Source organism: Lagopus leucura, unplaced genomic scaffold, assembly GCF_019238085.1.
Source record: "Lagopus leucura isolate 7727_CA_CO unplaced genomic scaffold, USGS_WTPT01 Super-Scaffold_100004, whole genome shotgun sequence".
In the NCBI taxonomy this organism is placed as follows: domain Eukaryota; kingdom Metazoa; phylum Chordata; class Aves; order Galliformes; family Phasianidae; genus Lagopus; species Lagopus leucura.
Genome location: NW_024962264.1, coordinates 12,559,041 through 12,582,726, shown reverse-complemented (window position 1 = coordinate 12,582,726; position 23,686 = coordinate 12,559,041). Strand labels below are relative to the sequence as shown.

General features: G+C 36.4%; 1 protein-coding gene and 1 long non-coding RNA gene across 7 annotated transcripts in view; one reads left to right on the top strand and one right to left on the bottom strand.

Moving 5' to 3' along the window:
- DCLK2 (doublecortin like kinase 2) overlaps positions 1 to 23,686 on the bottom strand; it is a 78,375-nt gene that overhangs the window by 24,974 nt on the left and 29,715 nt on the right. For 3 of the 6 annotated variants that reach the window (XR_006178845.1, XM_042871018.1, XM_042871020.1), the window contains exons 3-6: positions 12,277 to 12,379; positions 10,355 to 10,456; positions 9,026 to 9,076; positions 6,619 to 6,713 (exon numbers count right to left, since the gene is read on the bottom strand). Coding sequence is in view for 4 of the 6 variants with exons in the window: in XM_042871018.1 (XP_042726952.1) it covers positions 6,619 to 6,713; positions 9,026 to 9,076; positions 10,355 to 10,456; positions 12,277 to 12,379 (351 nt within the window). In the remaining 2 variants the exon portion in view is untranslated. The remainder of the gene's footprint in view (positions 1 to 6,618; positions 6,714 to 9,025; positions 9,077 to 10,354; positions 10,457 to 12,276; positions 12,380 to 23,686) is intronic. The other 3 variants (XR_006178846.1, XM_042871019.1, XM_042871021.1) reach the window with 1 other exon arrangement.
- Positions 12,227 to 14,120, top strand: LOC122179840. The gene is made up of 2 exons (XR_006178847.1): positions 12,227 to 12,400; positions 14,088 to 14,120. It is a non-coding gene; the product is annotated as an uncharacterized LOC122179840 (long non-coding RNA).

The window sequence follows — 23,686 nt, the reverse complement described above, 5'->3', positions numbered from 1 at the left end:
TCTTTATAGAAGTAGTTGAACATGTTTTAGCAAAACTGCTAGCAGCAAAGAAAATTCTCTCCCACTGCACAAACATTCTCTCTTCATTCTATGGAATAAGATAGCTGCAATACACTCTGCATGCTGGGTAACGTCTGTTCATGTCAGCTAGGGATTCAAACCCAGATAGAGCCACCTCTCGACACCTATCCAGCGGTTTTCTTCTAACACATCTACTTCACAGCTGGCACTGCCAGAGGTTTCCCCAGCTAAGGTCTGTCAGTCTATGCCCTCTTTAGATTAACACTGAAGCATGCTAAGAAGGTAATGTGGAAATGCTCTCATGACTCTACTAGTTTACATTTAAACAACATAATTTTGTCTTAGGGTGCCTAGAACCTCTATGATAGCCAGATTTGCTTGGCAGTTTAAAAGTTTGTACTTTAGGTTATTATGGATGTTAAGACTGAGGATCTCCACTAACAGTACAGGTTAGATGTCTTTGCAAAAACAATCATCTAACTGGTTTTGAAGGATGATGTGTGATGAAAACAGCTTTTGCTGCACTAACATCTTAACTGGTAACTTGATCTGAACCCTCGCAGTTCCACTCGAAGTTGTCCTGTCATAATGAGCAATCAACTTTTATTTAAAAATGGGGCGGTGTTCAAACAAATGCAGTGAACAGTAAAAAGTACTGATCTGTTCTACATGCTGCTGTTTTTTATAACTTCTCCCACTACAGTTAAATGTAGTTTAATAATTCAGTAAGTAGTATTAAGTATAAAATAAAATAAACATAAAATTATTACATCATCCCATTCTATGTAGTATTTCTTGCTGTTCTGTGAATTTCCAATACCTTGTTTTCTTCGTGGGCTATTACAATAGTTCTCGCTGCTCACCACATCAAGGATTAAAATGCTTCCCTGCCTTAAGCTCAGTGTCTGTTGAAATGGCTTTGCATGACACCAGGAATCCAAATGCAGCATTTTCCATTTAGCTGACATTGTCTGGTTACACTGCAGAATATTTTAAATCATTAACACTATTGTCAACCAAAAAACTGAACTGACAGATAGGGATATTGTCTAAAGGCTCATGAAATGCTAATGAATGCTTAAGTTTCTAGTGGCAGCTGAGCTGCCAGATCAGCTAAAGGTACGGTAGCTGTACAACTGTACAGCTGTACAAGTTAATTTTGCAGAGCCTCTGTTGTTTACCAGCATTTGGCATAGCAGTAGCATCAAACAGCAACCAGGCAGCTACTACTACTACTCATTGCTAATAACCTAAAATGAGACTGTGTTAATGTAACAGTCTTTCTGAGCTATTTGTTTAACGAGGATTAGGAACAAGGACACTTAGTTTAAATGACACTGATGCAAAATCATGAGTCAGTCTCCTATCCCATCAGTCACATCTTCAGGTATGAAACAGGGGTAACAGAAGAGATCCCTGCAAAATATTAGACATGAGTCACACTAAAAGATCAGTAATCCATTTGGGCTTTTGAATGAGTGAAAATACAAATGAATACCTAGCTCGCATTTCCACCTTCCTTCATCCTTATAATCAGGTCAGAGCATGACTAGGCACGTAACTTCTTACCACTGTATTTACAAGAAGGAAACAGATAGGAGCAGGAAAAAAGCTAAGACACAAAATGCTAAGACAGTAGGAAAAGGAAAAATTCTAATGTTGCTGTTCTAGCTGAGATGATTGATCAGAACCTGAAACAGCAACTTAACCTTATATCTGCCAATAATTATTTACCTCATGGCTCTAGAGATGAGGTCTAACCCACTTTAGCTGTATTTTGGGAGCTGAGTCTACTGGTCTCGGTTCCTCATTGGCAAAACCAGTCTAGTCTTTCCCTACTGTGTCAGAGTAGACATAAAATCTCCAGCTGTCTATGATGTACTTGATTAGACAGAAAAGGTGGGAAAGCGATGTGAGTTAATAGCAAGTGACTCATGGCTAAGTAACAATTATTAATTAGATATTTTCTGATCATTAAGCTACCCAGTGATTTGTGGTATTTTGAGTATCTTGCACGATTGATATCCCTAGTTCACTAGTCATGGCTGGATTTGCACAGAGAAGAGAAAAGGATGCACACTGATACACTACTGAATACAGATGGAATCTATGATCACCGTGCAGATTAAACTTTGCAACAACTCCTCCTCCTGTATTCTAGTCTACACTGTAAGCACCTTCAGTACTGCTCCCCTTACACTGGGCACAGGACATAAATCTGCCTTCTCTCTCAGATGCAAGTCATAGAAAACTCAGACCCAAGGCAATATTATTACCTCATTGTATGACACCTGTTTCTACCATATAACAGCCCAATAATCAAAGTAGAATTTTCTTTTCTTTTTTCTTTCACTATCTGAAGTATCCAGGAAAAAAAAAAATCAATTGAAAATCACAAAAGCTTTTAAAATCATCACAGAATTCAAGAGATGAAGTAAAATGAGTATGCAAGTACAAGGTGATGGGTAAGTGGGGAGGGACTGGCCAGGGGCCCTGAAGATCTGTTTCAGAGCCTGAGTCTATGATTTGGGAGATAAAAAAAACAGCAGCTTGTCAGTCTTCATTTCAGTTAATGCTACTCACCCAGTACATAAGACTTTTATATGTCTTTTGAGTCAAAATGCTACCATACCTCAGAAAAATTGTTTATATAAAAAGATGGAAAAAGTAAGAAGGTAATCTGAGATAAGTGTACATCTGGTGGGATTTTATTTTTCATCTAACGAGAGTCTCAGGAAGGATCCACAGATTGAATTTCACATTCTACTGAAGTAGAATGGTACCTTAACTGACTAACCTTTGCACTCAGGTTAGATAAACTGTCCATGATACAAATGTTTGTAGAAATGTTTTGGTGTTGGTTTTTTTTTCCCCCACATTCAATAAGTAAAACTTCTTGGTAGCCATATGGGATAGTGCCTTCTAGAGCTTTTTTTTTTTTCTGCAGTGTTACTGCTTCCCACCTAAAGGTGTCTTTGTGTCTGTTTCACTTCTCAGAAGACTTCTGTCACCGAATTGCCTGGTCTGGTGTACATGGCTGTACGTGTACGTAAGTGCTTTATTACAATGCTCAATACTAACAAATCTCTAAGATAAAAACAACATAAATACATTTTGTTGCACTGCTCTGGTAACACTGAAGAACCATGCAAAGATTTACTGTTTCTCCTAAAGAGATTCTGAGTTTCACCATATTATGTAAAGCTTTCAGAGAACCCAAGGCAGAGATAACATAGAGTTGAATACATTGGTTTTCTTCCCATCACCGAATAGCCAAGTCTTTTTATCTTCTCTATGAACAAGAAAGAAACTTAATTGTAGATTTACCAAAAGCAACACTTAAAGAACTCCTCTCAGAACTGCTGTTGCCTAGGCTGGATAATTCCTTGCATATATCCCTAATATGCCATTGCTAACAGGCAAACATGCATACAATACTAACGATTACTGCCTTGATGGAGATAGGTACTGATCTCTCAAATCACTTAAGCACATGTTTAACTTTAAGTAAATTAACTGTCCCATTGAAGTAAAAGGGACTAATCAATAGCTTAAAATTAAGCAAGTGCTTAACTTAATTCTGGATTGGGTGTTAATGCCCTTTCTCTTCGCTCAGTAAGTCAAAAAAGTAACATAAGACAAATTCAAACACTACTACTTAGCATAATTGCAATTCTAAGAAATGCCTCAACTGCAAAGTATAATTTTATTAAGGAAAAAAAAAAAAAAAAAAAAAAAAAAGTAAGACTTCAGAGTACTTGATTCCAGTAAGAGACAACAAAACACACCCAAGTAAGGATATTACAACACTACTGTTCAAAATCTCATACATACTATAGTCTCTGATGATTTTTATGATACATGTCATGATTAGTAACACATGTACCAGGTGAGTTAGGAGTCAAAGAACCCTTTATGACATTACATATCCAGGTCTACAAACACACATTAAGAACCAACTGCAAGTAACAAGTAACCATGTAGTTCATGCCCCTATCTGTTATCTGTTATACCTAAATCCTTACCTTGAAACAAACCTCTACAATAAAGTAGTACGCAACTTTGCTTGCTTCTTTAATGTGTGCTATTATTTATTCATGCAGTTACAGTTAAAAGGCAACATTGTGGTGTATCTTTATTTTTCACTTACTAGACTAGAGGCATTTATTTAAGGTTGTAGGAGAATTGTGTAGTGTTTATTATTCTGCAGCCATAGCATAAATTCTGATGACTTCAATATCATTTGAGAGTCCAGTAAAAATTTTTAAACACTTTTACAAAATTGGAATGTTGTAGAGCACATTGGCTTAATGTATGCAGTGAACAATTAATAGCATATGGGTGCTCTATTTGGAGAGCCAAAAAGGAACAGAAGTAAAACCTTTCCCTTAGAAGATAAGCTGTTCATCAGAAGTGTTTTCTGCAAGGAGATTCTGCACTTGTACTTATAAAGCAGTGCAAACAGAAGGAATCCTTGTGGACTGAGAAGGCTTCACTTTAAAGGAAAAGGCAGCTATAATACTGCATTTCCAAAGCCAAAAAATCCTCAGAAATATTCTTTATACCTTCGCTGTCTGCCACAGTATTTATTTATATCCTCATTTTCGTTCAGCTGCAGTTCATGGTACCTTTAAATAAGCACAGAAAACCAGATTATTTGTCTGTGCAGTGATGCAGTTGTAGCAACAAGGAATTCTTCAATAATAGAGAGCACCAGTAATCTCAAAATACTGAAATTGGTCTGTGCTTTCCTGCTGCTTTTGTCATTGGATTTGCCAAGATCAATCTTAGAGTAATAGCAATGGGTTTCTTAAAATAATCTTGTTTTGCATTAAAAATGCTTCTCTGTTACTGTTTTTATGTTGATATTTGCCACTGAAACTGTCATTAATACTAGAACATAACCAGGAAATTGCACAGTGTTCTTGATCCTTTTGGAAATTATCCTGAGATTCACCCACTAATTTTTCCTATCTTTAGTCTCAGGAACACAGCTGGAGCAGATACATCTTAATGGGATAAAATAAGGCATACTCACTACTTCAGTGACACTTCAGGTCTGAGATGATTCGTTTATAGTTGCTGGGTTTTTTTGGTTATATAGGAATGACTTGACGGGAAGACTCATTAATATCTAGCATCAATTAAACTCCTAGATGAAAAGGTACAGCAGTCTACTTCATTGAAATTGACAGTGAAGGGAAAACAGGACACATCCACTTCACAGAGAAACGCTTGAAAAACTAACAGAATTCTCTCTTTCTTAATGGAGCTTTAATCTATTGAACACCGTATGGAGAGAAAAAAAAAAAAAAAAAGCCTAATTATCCAGTTTCTAAACTTGTAATTTCAGTAACGAGCATTTGTTAAGTATTGCACTGAGCAGCTGAGAGCCTCATGTCCACTAATTTTGGCATTCTTTACCATAAATTTATACAAGAGCTGTCAAGACGAATTTAAGACCACGGTTACAATTTTCAATATCTGAACTATTGCAGCTCTTGGAAGTGCTTTATAAACAAAGATCAGTCTATGTTGCTTTGGACAAAAAGCAGCTATGGGATGGTACATCTCATCAATATGAATTGTCTCAATGAGCCAAACACTAAAATATATTGAAATTTAACATGGAAATCAAAGTCTTTTCTCAAGTATCTGGAGAAAAGATTACTCTTCACAAAACAAAGACGTCGTAACAATTAGCATGTCAAAAAAACAGATCTAAATACTATTCAAATCACTTTCTTTGGCCAGACCCTTAATTCAGACAACAGTTCTCCACAGAATTTTGCAGCCTCTTCACAACTGTTGTGCTCACCAAAGGGAGCTATTACTTGATCAGAATAATCAGACAGAAAACCATGTAGTCTGCTTCCACAAAAGCTGCAATTCATGATTCCATAAGAAAATTCTCCTTGAAAGGAGAGCTGCACAAATGCAGCAGTATGATTCTCTGCTGTGTGCTCCAGACCATTCCTTTTATTTTACCAAGTAAAAGGCTCCAGGCAGCCTCTAAGAACTATAAATGTTGCCATTCTTTCATACAAGAGGCAGAGAATTCTCTTGGTGCAACACAGAGAAAAGTCTGCCAGATTTCAGGCAGCTCTCAAAGGAATCCCTCTCATGCTTTCTGGCAGGAGATTGCATTAAGTAGTGAAATTCTGTGCCACAGGTGAAGGAAGGGTGCTTCAGATGAAATTTTGAGCAATTGCTGCAGGATGATAAACTATTTTGAAGAGGATACTACATTAATATATGCTAAGGGGATATAAATTACTCCGAGAATTTATGCCATCTACAAAACAGTGCAAAAACTGAAGGATAAATTGGCGTATTCAAACCACTGTCAACATCTTCAGATTTCCTTAAGCTCAGTTCACCACCCTGCAAAGATGGTGGCAAGACACAAAGATTGCTAAATGAAATACAAAAGTCGTACATCAACTCCCTCTTGCACTCTAACCTTGACTTTAACCTCATACTAGCAAGGCTGCTCCATAGAATTATAACCTTTTTTTTTTTTAAACTGTTATTCAGTGTTACTGTAATACACCAATTAATAAGAGAATAGAGTATTTTTATGGATCTGATACTTACCTTGAGTCCACGAAAGCTGCCTGGGCTTGTTGGTGAAGAACTGGAGGACTTTGTAGATTTTGGAGTGGATAATTGACTGCTTGGTGTTCCATTAACTGCCAAAAATAATACAAGCAAACAAAAGGAAGATGATTAAAAACAAGCAAACAAACCCACCTAACTAGCTCTAAAACATAATATCTCTTTCTGACTAGATATCATTCAAATCTGTACATAAAGATCAAAACAGACTCGTCATCAATTAGGAATAAATTATGTGATCACATGCCACAAAATTATTCACCCAAAACTCATGTGGCTATATATGGGTTTAAGAGAATACACAAATATCACATTGCTCTTTCAGAATTTTAAAAAGTCAACTCTGTACTTTGCAAGTGTGAGAGCTTTTATAATAGACGTAATCTCTTTACATTCCAGAATTTACTGTGATATTGCACAACAAAATATAGGGAGAGGCTTTTTCTCCCTTTTGTATCAATACAGTACTTTTCAGGTATAACATTCTGCAGAACACAATTTTTGATGGTTTGTTGGTTGTGGGTTTTTTTGCTGTTTTTGAGTGTAATCTAAATACGTTTTTTTCAGCTTCAGCAGTCTACCTGTTAGTAGACCAGGCTGACTGCACTGCAACTTGCAGAAATTCTTGTTCTTCACAACTGTGCCTCTCATGTGTGATGTTAAGGTACAAATATTTAGACTTATTATAGAATAAGTCTGTCTCGAAATCTTTTAAATCGATTCCCAAACCACTTACAGGACTAAGAATTTATTTTTTTCTGCAAAAGATATTTAGTATTTCAACATAGTTTTGAGTTTGACTTTAGCAAGGGTTGCACACAAGCAATAGATAAGTAACTTCAGCTTAAGTGCATTTTTAAAGAAGTAAAAGGAATTTAGAAGCATATGTCCCTCGTGCAGATCTGTAAATATGCTGCTTTTCATCATTTTGTTTTACATAAACTTCTTTGAACTGAGCATGTCAGCACCTTGTTGTTTCGAAAGGAATTTGCAAGTATGAAGATGAGAAGGGCTAGTAAATGCTGTTAGAAGTAGTTCCCAGCTGTAAAGTACATGAGCAAAAAAAGACCAACTATTACTACAGAAGAAAAACAATTTTGTTTCTTCACAAATTCTTTTTTATGAAACTCATAGATAAGACAGTCTTTCCTGAACATAACCATTGAAGCCTACACCATTAGTCATCTCTATCTCTAAGTCACTATCACCCTTTTAAGCAATGGCAGAACCACTAAGCTGTACCTAAGAGTTTGGCTAGTTAACAATCTTCCCTCTTTTAAGGAAGAATGTCCCACCATACACTCACAGTATTCCAGCTCTGTGCTTGCTGGACAAGTGTGGTGGCACTCTGAGCCAGGGGTGTGATTAAATGACCTCCTGAGGTTCCTTCCAACTATTTTCCTACTGTTGTTATACGATACGTAGCACACTCTGCCAAGGATCTGAAAGGGATGTCTGTAGATCACAGAATCACAGAATTGTAGGGGTGGGAATGGACCTCTAGAGATCGAGTCCAACCCCCCTGCAGACAGCAGTACCTTTTTTTTTTTTTTTTTTTAACTTGGAAAACAGAAGCAATCTGTATTTATTTTTAGCACTTAGCTTGTTTGCTGAATTGATTTGCTGATTATTTCATGTATATGCAAAACTTGCAATCTTAAGAATTTTCTAAGTGTAAGTACTTTTGAGTTTTCTTTCTACACCGAAAAAGCAGCTTGAACATAAAGAAAAAAAATCTACTCTGTTTTTCCTTAACTAGTACATGCTAAGTGACAATTTACTGTAGTGGAATGCTGAATACTGTAAAACCTGTGAATACCTTTAAAATTGTAAAGGTAAAAGTCAACACTTTTAATATGGTCCAAAGTCACAACTTCTTTGCTAATGAAAGCATAAATTACTTGAAAGAGATTTAGTGTTTCAGAGCAATACCAGCAAAATTTTCACTTGGAACTGAAGGTTGAAAGAGGTTTCTTGTCATTCCAGCCTTGGTTCTAAAACACCAAAAGAAAAAAAGAAGAGCAAGAGGCTGCAAATAAAAAGGTGTGGTACACGTTTCTGCACCTCTCTTGTCAGCGCCTCTCTTGTTTTTTTCCACTACCTGAACATTTCTATTCTGCTTCTCAGAATGCTTTTCTACTTGTAGTAAGATTAATTTAACATTAACAATGGTAGCAGATGTCCAGCAAACAGCTATAAAGCGTCATTTAGATTATCTCAGTCAAAGACCTACTTTTCACAAGAATAATGGATGCATTATGGGTCTGGCTCAGTAAATGCAAAATGTGCATTTCAATCTTAAAAATACTCACAGATGCAGAGGAAAGTGGAAATGGAGAGGAAGGAGACACACTAGTGATATACAGCCATAACAGTAATGGCTCACCTGGGGATTTTGCTGAAGAATGAGCACTGGAGTAGTGGCCACCCTTCTTAACTGTACTCATATATTTGACACAAAGGAAAAAGACATTAAGGAGAAAAGTTATTAAACAGCTCTGAACATGCATGAAAGAAAGAAGGGGAAAAAAAAAAAGATAACATTACATGAGAAAAAAAGACAAGTAAATAGAAGGATAAACAGCAGACACTTTGGATAAATTTTCAGATTAAGCTAACCAATGGAAGTGTCCAAGGAGAAATAAATTAGGAAATGGCAGTGCTGATTTCTAAATACTTTGCCTAAAATTCACTATTGATAATGAATATATTCTATATATGTCCTGTGCAATCTGACTGCAGTTAACAGGATTGTATGAAATACAGGCCATTCCTGAAACTCACCATTTGAGGCTTTCCAGTTAAATATATCAACTTTGCAAACAGAAGATAAATATTCCACTTCTAAAGATCTCACAGACATAAAATGACTTTAACCAGCATCTATTAAGCAATAAATATTGATATGGATGTGAGAATTTGGAACGTATTGTATTTTTGAATACAGGCACAGGAGCTTACACATATATAATTACAACTGAAACAGAGCACTGTATATTTACATATTCAGTGGTTTGATTTCAGGACTACTTCTTCAGGTCTGAGAGAAAGAAATCAATTGAGTTTTATTTTATTTAAAAATTAAATGCAAAACTAGAATAGGAAAAACAAGATTCTCCTTTCTATTTATTTGTATAAAACACTCAGTGTTTGGAACAGATGGGATTCAGTCACGCTTCCGTCAAAAACACAACATGAACCTTACTTTGAAATTATACAGAGTACAAGAAAAAAAAATCTCTGTTAATGAGTAATTATATTCCAGAATAGCTCCGAAACTTGCTTCAAATAACAAAATCCTGTATTTTGACATTATTTGGTTTAAATAGGAAAAAGCTTCTGAATTCAAAACATTTAAGGCTATAGTCTATGAACATCAATTCAACCACATAGCCATCCTATGGTTTTCAAGCAAATCAACTGCTATGCTGAAAGCATATCCCATGTAAACTATTGGCACAAATTATTCCAATCTTCCCAAAATCGAACTTTTTGTGCCTGTTAATTAATAAATAGAAACAACATTTCTTCTCAGGACTCAAAAATAAATGTGTGTTTTCTTATAAACTAGTACTAAATCTATGTGAGAAACAGGTAAAACATTTTTATCAGGAAAGAAAGCATACCAGTTGTATTTCACAAAGAGCCAATAGCTTTTTCAACCCCTTAAGCAACTGCTTGAGTGTATTTTATGTGCTTATCCTAGAAGTTGTACCTGATGCGGGTGATTTGCTTCGACGTGAAGGTCCTGGACTTTTGGACCCTGAATACCTCATGCCAGATGATCGGGAGTAAGACGATTTCATAACACGGCATTCTGCAAACCAAGCAGGTGGAATTTCAAACACAATCCAGTGTACCAGCTTTCTGCAAACCCTGCAGTTGCTGTTTATTATCCAGAAAAAAACATCAGTATTTTCCCGATACGCTTGCCAAGCCGAATGAAGCAATCTCAGGACTTAACCCACACATCATAAAAAAATTTTTGAGCCAAATGCTTTATGTAACATTCCACATGTCATATTCAAAGTCTTGAACTTGGATTATGATCATTATTCAAGTTTGTACCTATGCGTGGCCAAATGATTGAAGTCAGTCAATGACAATGTTCCTCTGATAGTTCAGTAAATTCTGTGTGCTGAAATGGCAACTTCACGTAGGGTAAATGCACAGCAAGCTTATTTTACCTTCTTTTGCAAGAAACTGATGTTGTGAACAATTTTTGAAGAGGTGAAAAATGCCTATTGCTTCCAAAATGCTGAGACAACAGATTACTGTAATTTACCATCAACTATATATCATGAAATAAAGGACAACCCAAATAGGAAAGGAGTAAATAATCATACATGTATTGACATTTTTGAAAAATTTAAATCCCTACAGTTAGCATCTATTGCAAATCTCTCCCCATCTAATCATATCGTTTTCCTTCTTAATTTTGTCCCTGTTATTCATCACTGTAATGGCAATGCCATGACTATTCTATCAAGTCATCATCAAAAATGATACGTAGAGCTGTATGCCCCAGCCATGATCCACTCTGTACTGAAATTGCTTTTATCTATTTATCTATTAAGTCCTCCAAAAGTATTATACAAAGCAAGGCCCATTGATGGTGAAGGGACCAAGCGAGAAAGAAACCCTCTATTTCTAGTTTCTCAGTAAGGAAATCAGCGTGGTTAGTCTGCACATGTTAGTATGGGAAAAGCAAACTTTTAACCAAGGGTATTTGTATTTTTGTCCAGACTAGAATTTGCAGTGTGAGGTAATACGGTCATGTTCTCTTATGGCTGCACAAGAATACAACTGGACCTCAGCTAGTTTAAAACTGTATGTAAAAATTACCATTTATTTGAATCAACATACTCAGGTAGTTCTAGAAGAGCAGCATGCTGGCAATAACAGTAGAATGGGAGAGAGCTGAATTTGCCAACGCATTCAGGTGTATAAAACACTGTGGTTAGGCATATAACTATATTACTTAATATAATAGAAGATTTTGTAATCAAATTAGATTGTTTATAACAATTAGAAAAAACAGCATAAATACACAATCCAAAGTGAACCTCAAATAATCTGATGATTCTTGCCAGGGCAATTATTGTTACCCACAAAACTTTCACAGTATAAACAAGCACAACATTTGGTCTACAGCATTCAAGAATGATATATGAATTGTTTATCAGGACAATCTGAGACATGAAATTAGCAGTTATGTATAAGATTTTTCAAAACTCACATGAAGACAACAACATGGAGACCATCTTGTACTCCGCAGTTGTCAAAAGAAAATGTTTGTAACTGGCTTTAGAAACACTAGAAATGTAAGTGAACCTTTTAAAATGCAATTTTAGAAATTACACTTATATTAGAAATTTAAGTGAACTTTTTTAAAATGCTGTTTTCCAGGCAAGTTTAAGGACAGGATTTGTTTCCTAAGAAAACAGATCATGTTTGTTGGTGGATTTTAACTGATGTACAGAATATAGATGGTGGGTTGGGAAAAATGCTTTAAGTGATATGGAAATATATTCCAACACATATTTTCCTATATCATATAGCTCTTGAGGATTGACCAGAGGTTAGGAAAGACCTCAATGAATTTGTTTCTAGTGGGTTCAGGAAATGCGGTCTTACCACTGTGATCCAAAACGAAGTCATCCTGAGCATACCGGTATTTTTCAGGTCCACATGCAATGAAGACATCATCATCTCCAAAGAAGTCCTGCAAGCATGTCACCTTAATGGCAAAACGTATAGGGTAAAATAAACAAATGTAGCATTTTCAAATGGTAAATCTTCCGTTAGTCAGCAACTCTTATTAAGTTTGTGTACTCCTTTTTACTCTAATATTCTTCTATAATAACAGTCGTTGTAGTTCTCAAGTACTTTAGCTATTCCTCATGTGAAGGAACACTCACAGTCAAGAATGTAAATACTTCCTGCCCCTTACCTCCAAGACATGCTCCTCTTGTACTTCTTCTACCTGTACTTTTGCCTATATGTGCATGGTAATGGCTTTGCATCGAGAAACCCTACTGGTAAGTAGCATTAAAGCTTCTGGTACTAATGGCTTGTGAGCAAACTGTTCAAATTTTTGATTCTATAATATTTTTCTTAATGCTCTAATGTATTTAATTTTCATCTTTAAATGTTACATCAAACCAAACCACTACTTGTCCCTTTTCTTAAAAGGTATTCCAGAAAAAAACAAAATATAGAGTTCCTTCCATGCCCTTCACAGCTCATTCTGCTTTTAACTGTTACAGTACTATTGTTACAATCTATTTCAAGAAAGATGAGGCTTTAAAAAGGACAAATGCTTTAGACATTCTTTAAAGAGACAAAACTAAAGATCATGGAAAAAATAAGAACAAAAAAGCAACTAAGCCTCAAGAAATCAGTTTGTGTAGGAGTAAATATCTAATTTAGAACAAATTAAAACCAATAATTCCACAAAATAAATCTCACTGAACTGCTTTTAATTCACTCTAAGAAAAAAAAAAAAAAAAAAAAAAAAAAAAAAATAAAAAGAAGATTACAGGTAGCAAGATAATTCTTAAAACTAATCTGATCAGCATTTTCCTGTGTAATTGCTTTACATCCTCTCCCACTCCCAACCTTCCCCACCCCTTCTCTATTATTTTTAACATTCTTTTTTGACACTGCATACCCTGAATGAGATTTGGGAATAAAAAACAGGCAGAAGCTAGGAAAGGTGGAACTATTTGGTAAAACCATTTAATTAATTTATTTATAAATTTATATTTTATATTATTTATTTATTATTTATATATATTATATATTATATATATATATATATTATATATTTATTTATTATTATATATTATAATATTTATAAATTTAATTAACCAGGTAAAACAAATAATTGTTTCTAGGGAAACGCATATTTCTCCTTTCCAGCTACCTGTCAGCACCATTTGCATATTTTACCCAGGGTGATAATGGCAAATACTGGCATATCTGGAGGGAGGGCTTGCTGCTGCCTGCAGCAGGCAGCACTCAGAATACCAATGACCCTGTGTGCTCTGCAAGAAGAGACCAGGCAGCCAGAAGCAGCACAGTTGTCATGGCAGCTCACGCAGAGCAGCAGCAGGTGCCCCTCCAGTACCGTCCTCATGCTGTGCCACTTGCAGTATCGAGTATTTCTTTCACTGTATCAGGGAGACAAAGGATTCCAGCCACTAACTAAATCCTTTTATTTTTGTCCTACCGTCTTGACAACAATCTAGTCACACTGCCTGGAGACATTTTAAGCTGCACTTGAAATTGCTACCAAAGAGGCAGTAACAACTTGATTCAAAAGGCTGTACAAATTTCGGAGTCTTGCTAACATGCTAACATCCCCTCTACTTAATAACCCTCTCTATTAATAACTGAACATTGCCATTTCCAGAGATTTCAGATTTTTTTCTTTCTTTTGCCAGAAGCCTCACCACTGAAGCAAAAGCAAGCTTTAGGAAAAAAAGAGACCAAATATCCTTCCCACCTGCAAGGAGTAGGAGGGCAGAGAACTCAACAGCCAACTCAAACCCACTATTATAAGAAAAGCTATGAGAAAGCGTTCAGAACAGTCATCCAGGATGCACCACTGCAAAGAGAAAGAAGCTCTCTGTGAAGCACAAGCTCACATCCCAAGTCCCAAAGTGGGGGCCGTTCCCACAGGCTGTACACCCATCACTTGTTTGCTTGTGCCTCTAGTGCCATTGTAGTGCTGTTTTGAGCTGGTTACATTTAAATGCTGTACTAAAATGAATCTGGTTCTAATATGAAGCTTCTTCCTGACTCCTTAACACATCCAGAATAATATCCAAGCTGTAAGCTGGAGAGGACAGAATGATGTGTCTTATCTCAGATCGTGAGAAATACATGGAGATGTACATATGATATCATGCGTGGTATCATCCTTTTGCTGTTTATAGAGCAGTTCTACACACCAATGAATCTACAATGATCTGTGCACAAAAGATGACTGGAATAGCCTTGAAAGTGCACCTTAAAAAAAAAAAAAAAAAAAAAAAAAAGGTTTTTTTTTCCATAGACTTATGTATAGTTTCCTCACACAAGAATTCATAGTAGAAATTGACATAAGTACCATCTATCTTTTCCTTTCCTGGCTATTTCATAAAGAAATGATATACATCTCCATGGGAGAAATAGTGTTACACCAGTAGCATTCAAGCCATGTCGAAGCATCCAGTGTCGCAGTGTGAGCCAGGAGAACAAGTAATGGGCAGGAAGCAATGACTGGCAACCAGAGTGGAAGGCCTAGCCAACTATACTGCTCTTGACGTAGCAAAACTGGATGTAAAGCATAACAGTATTTGACCTCTTCATCCACAGACTATGACAATGCTGTTTTTACTTTATTTATGCCAAATAACAGCGCAACAGCTCACAAAGAGAAGATATCCTTAAGGTATCCAGTCGTCTCAAATGCAGTTATGTTGAATGGAAAGAAATTTACACGCTGAAGTGAATAGTATTGTGTTCCTTAATTATTACCTGGGGGTTTTAACTAGTTTCATGTTCTAGTACAAACAAATTCAAGCTTTTAGCACATACACTTGTGATGTAACTTTGAAATACAGATAATACAATTAGTGACAAATTAAAAAAACCACCACACAGCAGATCAGTATCAACACCTTCCAGCCAAGAGTTCACTGAATAAATTGTTATTTATTCCAGCTGCACAGCTATGTTTCATCCTAAACATAGAATGATGAGCTGTAAAGAGAAATGGACTGATTCAATTTAGCATGGCTGATTCAATTTAAATAACAGCAACAGGACTGTTCAGTTTAAGTCTGCAGAACCACACCCTGTGTCTGGGGAAATCTGCTCGGGATAACAAAATCCCCATATCAGACGGAAATTGAACTACAACGACCAAACTGAAAAAGATGGACAAGATTATTTTCATTTCTTTTTAAACAGTAAAGAAAAAAAAAATTATATTTACTGACTTCAGGAAAACAGGATATGGTATAAATATTTGAAAAAGGAAGTGCATAAAATACAAGGCAAAAGAAAAACTAAGAGAAACGATATGCCAAGTAAAGCTGGATTTGTGGATGTGTTTTTCAGCTCAGCAGTAGTGACAAGCATTAAAGGCTGAAGCTCTTAAAAAAATGCAATGTGTTGTTTCATTTTTTGTTTGTTTTTTTTTTTCCCGCCATGAATTGCTACCAAAAAACATAATAACATATTAAATGTCACTGTGACAGAACTAGATATAACCTCCAGGCTATTACCTTCAGTCTGACAGGTCTCCAGTTCTCTCCCAAGAAATGCTACTCATCTTTGACTGGACCAGATCACAGCTTGCTGTCCTGACAGTTTTGCCCTTTGCAACTTTTTTTTTTCTGAGTAAGCAAAAGTAAAATATTTGTCTATTTTACCAGACAGGCTAGCTTTGTAATCATCATTTTTGTTTCCCTTTTTCAAACAAAGTTAGCATTACTGAGGTTCAAGGGTTTGGCAATGTCCTAAAGAGCAAAGTACAAGGAAAGCAGTCCTGCAGAAATAGGGGAGTTGGCCATTTTCTATTTCAGATCCATCACCAGCAAGGGCAGACTTAACTTTGAAAAGGAAGAGCTTCCTCTGAGCATCCTCCGAAACTCAAAGAGGAAGGTAAAAAGGGCAGTCCCACCCCTTCCTACTGAGTACTGTGATTTTAACACAGATTTTCTTACCTTGGAACTTCCTCTGTGTCTCTGCACTGCCTCAGAACAATTTGACCAAGCCAAAAGAGATGGATGTGTTTAACCATTATTCTTAACTACTTACTAAATCATCAGTGTCCTTCACTACTCAAACTGAGACCAGAACAAAAGAGGTTCAGCACTAGCTTAAGGCAGCTATTTGCCTGTTTATACCGAAACACATTTCCTGACAGGTCTTCAGTAAACTGTGAGAGAGCAGCCAAACCAGTAGCCAGGACACATCCTGGAAGACGCATACAAAGATAAGTCATAAACCAGTGAATCCTTGATATACCCTTCTTAAAAAAAACAAAAAAACAAAAAACACTGGAATTGCCAGTATTCTTTTTAATTAACAACATGTCACTTGGCAGAAATTACAGTGTCAAGGGCAACCACGCTAAGTGAATTAGAAACAGGTGAAAAATAAATTGTGCAAGAGCCAGACAAGCATGGAAGCCCACATTAGAGTACACAGGAATAGCAACAAAAACACTGCTAGACTAAATATGTGGTAAATTTGGAATCTAAGGTAGAATAATAAAATTCTTGCTGGTATAGAGAAGAAGCACTTGCCATCTTTGAGGCTTAACTAGGTCAAGTCACACAGAAAGAATGCAAAACTAACAGCTGTTACAAAATGAAAAAGTTCATTACCTGATTTGTTACACGTCTGTGCATGTTGGTGACTTTGAAACCAGCAAATTTACTTTGCAATTCAAAGACTTTCCTTTATAATAATCTCCTATATTTCTGAACAAAATAAAGAATATTTTTAAAAATGTTTTACTTTTATCAATTATTTAGATACTCTAACACCATCCTAACAATCTCAGTTAACCAGTTAGTGAAACATCTCCTTTCTCTCTATGGATGGATGAAGTAGTATCCCCTCACTAAGCTGCTGTACATTTCCATAAAGCTATATGTTACAGTCTGATTTCTAGGCTAGAACAGGATATAGTCTGATTAACTTTTCTTTCATGAAGTTCAATAGACAGCTAGAAAATAATTAAGTTTCTTGAATATACATGTATATTTAAAAAATAATATTGTAAATATTGAAAGACAGCTTGTTACCCTATTCTGGAAAAATGGGGGAAAAAATTGAAAAAAAACTGTAAGAAAAGAAGAATAATGCTCCTAGGCCAACTTTCTAAATGACTATTTAATCATGGACTGTGACACATTTTTAGAGTCATAATCAGAAAATGAACCTTCTTTCTCAGATATCCTGTGATGAGGAACAGCAGTGAAAATGAAGGAGACAAAATCCTTCTGTCCTACAGGGAATCTGAAGAGTAAGAAAGAAAACAAATGTTAAGTATTTGCCTGCTGCCTTGTAAATGGAAAAAGTTTGGCAGTAAGCCCAGGAAACGCCTAATACAGTATGACAATGCAGAAAGACTGCATAAACAGACTGGTCAGGGCACCAGAACTCATGCAGCTATGTGGAACAGATGACAGAATACAGCACATACCACATTTTAGTTTAATTTTAAATATAAACAGGTTTTTGCATCTATTTTTCAATTTCTCTAGAGTTGAATTCAGAAAACGAATACATGTGGAAATGGGAGATTGCAGTTGGGTGCATTTCAAACAGACAGATCAACTTCTCTGCAAAGGAAATGACTGCCAGAAAAATAAGCTCTAGAAATATGCACAATATGTGTGCTCCTATCACGTATCTTTCAGTACTGTAGAACTTTTTGGCAAGGCCCACTCACTGGTTGTCCAAACAGAAGGCCTGACCTCTTTCTGCAAAACAGTATTTCAAATGTTGCACTAATTATGTGCAGCTATTTAGATATAGGAACAATTACAGTAGAGAGGGACTAAAATTCTGTACATTTTGAATAGTTTTCACTCACACCATACAAAACATGTCATCATTCTCTGTAACAAAAAATATCCTGGAGCAACCTTTCTCTTAGTATTATCCAGTACTTGAAAAAGGAGTTGATTGTTTCTGTGTATTATGTGATGGTGAAGTTCAAAACCCCACTTCTCAATTCAAAGAGTAACACAAACAAAACCATACTAAACTTGGAAATAATTGGAAACTGGAAGCAGAATTAACTAATGTTAAACTCATGACTGTAATCCAGTCTGTCTGAAGAAGAAAACACAGCATTTTCAGTCGACAGAATTATATCTTTGCCCACAGAGGCATTAATCACAGCAGTTCAAATAAGTCAGCATAACAGATTCTTTCCTTTAGTGGCCCAACTGGGAAGACTAATGCGGAACCAAAAATAGCACCTGACTTCATACAGCTAGCCTTCCATCTTAGTTCCGAGTAGCTAGTCTAAAAATAAAAGCCACTTGTATTAAGAAAGAATTTTAAAAGAAAAAGCAGACCTAAGACCAGACAGCTGGCTTAGTTTAGTAAAATATGGATTCAATGAAACAAATGCAGTTAAATTATAAGCTATGTTGTTTTTTCCACAGTACCAGCTCCTCTGCACTACTGAAGAAGCCAGTAGTGCCCTTAGCGAGTAGTGCCTAAGCGAGAACCTTACTTGACAAACATGGAATTCACGTACTACGTATTACAGAGGATTTGGAAGAATGAAATTCACTTCCGCTCCTTTGACTTTTTAGATGAGAAGAGCTGCTGGGACACACAGCTATGATCTGCTACAATCCTAAACTTCCACTGTTTGTGAGCAGATCTTGTCTTCAGGTCCTAAAATCAACCAAAGTGAAACTCCACATTTTACTTTGCGTGGAACTGAGTGGGAGCTGCTCTGGCTGCAACACCTCTCTGGCATTTCTCAAGATGTTCCTATTACAGCTGCCAACATGTGGAATTAATCAAGGTTCAGCTCAGTCTGCCTGAATCTGAGCCATAGTTCTATATGATTTTGCTCTTTGCTCTGTTCTGCTTTAAAGAGGCTGATGTCAAGTTGCTCAGTTTGGCTCAAAAAGCACCTGTAGCACCTGTTGCTGCAAATGGTGGAAACACCTAAGTGTAACACATAAGATTTGGATATCCTCAGATTGCAGTTTTTTTTCATTACTTTTACAAAGATTCATTTGCGCAACAAAAAAAACCTTCAAACTTCCCTCCTTTTCCTTTCTCCATGAAAACAAAACAACGTCCTAACCAAGACTAAGCAGACATAAGATGATTTCATAAAGAGCTGAAAAGTATATTTGCAATAGCTTTTCAATTTATTCCATAACTAGATAAAAATTGTACTGAGGTTGGAGATGGTGGTATTTTGTTATATTTCTGGGAAATTATACCAGTCTAAAGTATAAGGCTGAAACATGCTTGGTGTTTGAAAAGGAATTCAAAGACATAAATAATATCCATATAAGCATACTTTATGTTTCTGAAAAATAATGTCTTTAAATAATCTAAAACAAAAGCAAGGTTACTAAATAAAAGACAAACTTATTTCACAAATAGGATTGATGATCAGATGTTTTTTTCTCTCTCAGATTTCGCCTTAGAGAAAGAATTAACAGGATTTTATACAGCATTACCATGGTATCCCCGTACACACTTAAAATAATCCATAAACTAGTTAAACAAATACTAAGATACAGGTGCACTAATTTATCCATACAGACAGAGGTGTACACAACATTGATAAACGTTCCATTCCAATGATGACTCAGAAGAAAGCATCACTCACAGCTTTCCCTTCCCTCTTTCTGCTTCCTTAAACATCTTAAACATCAGAAGTAATGGAAATGTGCAGTGTGAGCAGTTATCAGTCTGAGGAAAGAAATGCAAAAATTTCAAAAAGCTCTATCTGTGTGCCTATAAAGATCTATTCGTTTCACTGGTATTTCACCCGAAACAAACATTTGCTTTCCAGAAATACAAATCTACACGCAATTTCTAGATGTGATTCTGCTCAAATCCAAGGTAGCAGTGCTCTAGCATAAAGCTTTGCATAAGCCAAAATATAAGCATTCTGGGTCCCACCACCAGCAACGGAGACCGAGCTGCTGCCAGTTCACTGCTGTTCATATTTCAGCCAACTTAAAGTCATCCTGCAATTGCACCTCTTCTCTATAAAATGATCCTTCTGGGACTGAAACGTAGTGTAAGTTCACGCCTGCTCCACGCAGAAGGGAGGTATGTAGTACAAGACCAGTGCACAGCTTGCATTTGAGTATGCAACTGCACAGAAATGCACACCATACAGTAGAGCCACCTTGCAGTACCTTGGTATAAAAGGAGCATAGGCTGTCTCAAAATCACAAACACACTTTGCAACTAGCAGCAGTGCCAGGAAGTGCTACTTAGCAGCCCATCAGGAGCAGACACTGCGTAAGTAACACTGTGGCAAGGCTGTCATTACCGCCTATTTCCTATTGCACATACACATGGCACTAATACCATTCCTACAGTTTTCTGTAGTCAGGTCAAGATTTTTTTCCTTTTATCTCCAAAAGATAAGCAGGGTCCTAATTTAAGAAGCATATAATATGATTAATCTATTTGCTTTCTGCTAACTTTCATTGCATGCATGGTTCAACTTATCAGTTGTCTGATCCTGAAAAAAGTATTAAAAAAATGAATTTTCTCTTTTGACTAATATTTAGCAAAAAAAAATTGTCATTCTCTTCTTCCTCTGGCCATGAGCATCCGATGCTCTGCAAAAGCAGAAATGCTTCTTCAGTGATGATTTCTGACATTCCCTTCAAATGCTGAAATAGCACCACAGTCCTGAAATAATACAGACTGTAAAAGCGGCAAGCAGGAATTTCACGAAGACGTGTCAGAATACTATCCCTGAATCTCACATATATATGTGTGATACATATTACTGTAGATTCACTTTATACTCATTCTCCTCCTGCAGTTTCTCCCATTGAGAGAATTTCTGTATGCACTGGAGTTTCGGTCTGAATTTCAACCACTCCTACACTCGTTTAAGAAGTATTAGCCTTAACCCATTTAGTTGCTATTGCAGGAGTATAGTTCTGCCACTGCTCCTTCACTATGAGGTTACTGCTGTCCTTGTTTCTACTCTCAAGGTCTAAAGCTTTCATAGATATTCACCAGTGCTTAAAGAGCTTCCTAAGCAGCTTCTGGGAACATATGTTGTTTTTACTAGCTCTGGGTAGAGTTTCACTGTGTGTGCCAATCAGGTCTCTGTGGGGCCCTGTCAGTGATCGACTGATTTAGTATTCAGAATTAGAACGCAAGCCCAGCTACTTTTGGCAAACTGCAGGAGTCCTAATTCTTATCTACATGAACATATCTGATCATAGTTAATTGATTTTACTTACCCTGACATTTTCTGTACTGGTACATTAAAATGGGCTGGCAGATACCTGTCTGGCTTGCAAAGCCTTCCCAAAGAAGCAACTTTCATAGAAGCTGCCTTAAGGAGGATAGCTACCAACATGGTTTGTATTGATACAAGCAGTCTTATTTGCCATTAACAAGTCCTTTTAAATTTAATTGCAAGAGGAAGATCTCAAGAACAAGAGGCAACCTGTCTCATTTATTCCCAAAATAAAGGCACAATCCTAAAAGTTTTCTAGAAAGCAAATAAGAATCAGTGAAGTGATCTTTTTTCTTTCTTTTATTTCCCTGAGACTCCAGAACTATTTCTGGTGGAGATGCAGACACCTGATGAGTGATTTTAAAGTGATCACATATTATTTTACTATTCCTAGTTAGTTTTGTACAGACCATCTGCTTTCCACGAACACCATGCTGAAACTGCTGATTCAGGTACTACATGGAAAAGCCAACTGCAGCTTTCCAGAAATTCATGGTTCACACTGCATCTGCTAAGTATTCCATGCATGCTTTCCTGCCAGGCTTTTTTTTTTTTTTTTTTTTTTTGGTTGTTGAAAGGGGACTGTAGCAGTATTTTTTTGTTCTAAAACTCTCTTCTTACTAGCCTAAACAATCCTTTGAAATTCAAACAATTTTCAATTCGAAACAACTCTTTGTGTAATTATTATACAAATATTTACATTCCATACATGACGGTTACATAATGGTGCCTTCAAAGGGGTGAGAACTATTCACAATAACTCAGTCATCCTGAAATCTGGTTACATGCTAGTAGTGAAAGGAGCTTTCTCCAAAGATCTGTACTGAAGTCTAAAACTAATTTTTATTATTTTATTTTTTCTATTTAAGATCCAAATTAAACAAAACGTGACAGCTCAAAGTCTGCAAGTGTGCAGTTTTCAGGCTTTCTGGACTTGTGCTGAATTTTCCCAATTCAGTATCTATCAGTATAGATATTCCTGAAGGTCTAGCTGGAGGATAGTCTGAAAGACATAGTACAAAGTGCCTGCAGTACAGAAATCGAGTTCAGGAAAATTTCTCAGTCTCCTGGAAAGACTCTTTTCTCTCCTTTGGATCAATTATTTGTAATTATTTGAAGTACTCTAAAAACATTAGGCTAAGAAAAAAATAATAATTAAAAAAAAAACCAACACCTTAAAATTCACAGCTGAAATGCAGTCTCCCCCTCATTTCATATACTATGCTTTACTTTCCTTAGGTAGTGTTACCTGAAGCTTAAGTTTACAGAAATACTCCAGAAAACTTCGAGTATTTCCCTGTGCATCAGTAACTTAGTACTGCAAGAAGTACACAAAGGGAAGTGCATGGTTTGATAATTTTTTTTGTTATCGGTACTCCACATCATAACATCATGAAGCACACTGGGAGTTAAAGAGTTCTGGGTACCTGTCCCAGAAGAGAAGAACTACATACTCCAGAGGACTTTGCGTTCAGAGAGGAGATAAAACCCCTGGCAAGGTCATGAAACCTCTGCTTTTCCCTTGACAGCATGAGAGCTCCACAGATTGTCTCGCCTCAGCAAGGCCTTTGGCTTTCAGATACTCTTCAGCTTCAATTCTAATTATATTGTATTATATTGTATTATAGTAGGCTATCTTGCATTCCAATATCTTATTTGGTAAATTAGTTTGTTTCTCCTCAGATCGTTATCGTTGCCGCTGTTTTGCTTTTAGGCCCATCTCTCTACCCTTTTTCCCCTTTTTTCCCCTGTTTCTCTTTTCCAGGGTGCAGATCCGTGGTTCCCTCCACCCTGCTAGTCACGGAACTGGGCTGAACCAGCCCATAAACCACTGACAGGAAGTAACATGGCAATAATAAAAAGGAAGCAATATTTAAGAATAACATAATTAAAATTACACAACTGAAAATACATACATGTTTCAACCATCTGCAAGTTTGTGTTAGAGATGGGAGTGAAAGTTTAAAACATCTTTATAAAGAGATGAGGTACTTTACTTTTTTACCTTCCCTTGCATACATTGACACTAGTGTACTAAGTGTACTAAGTGATGCTTAAAGA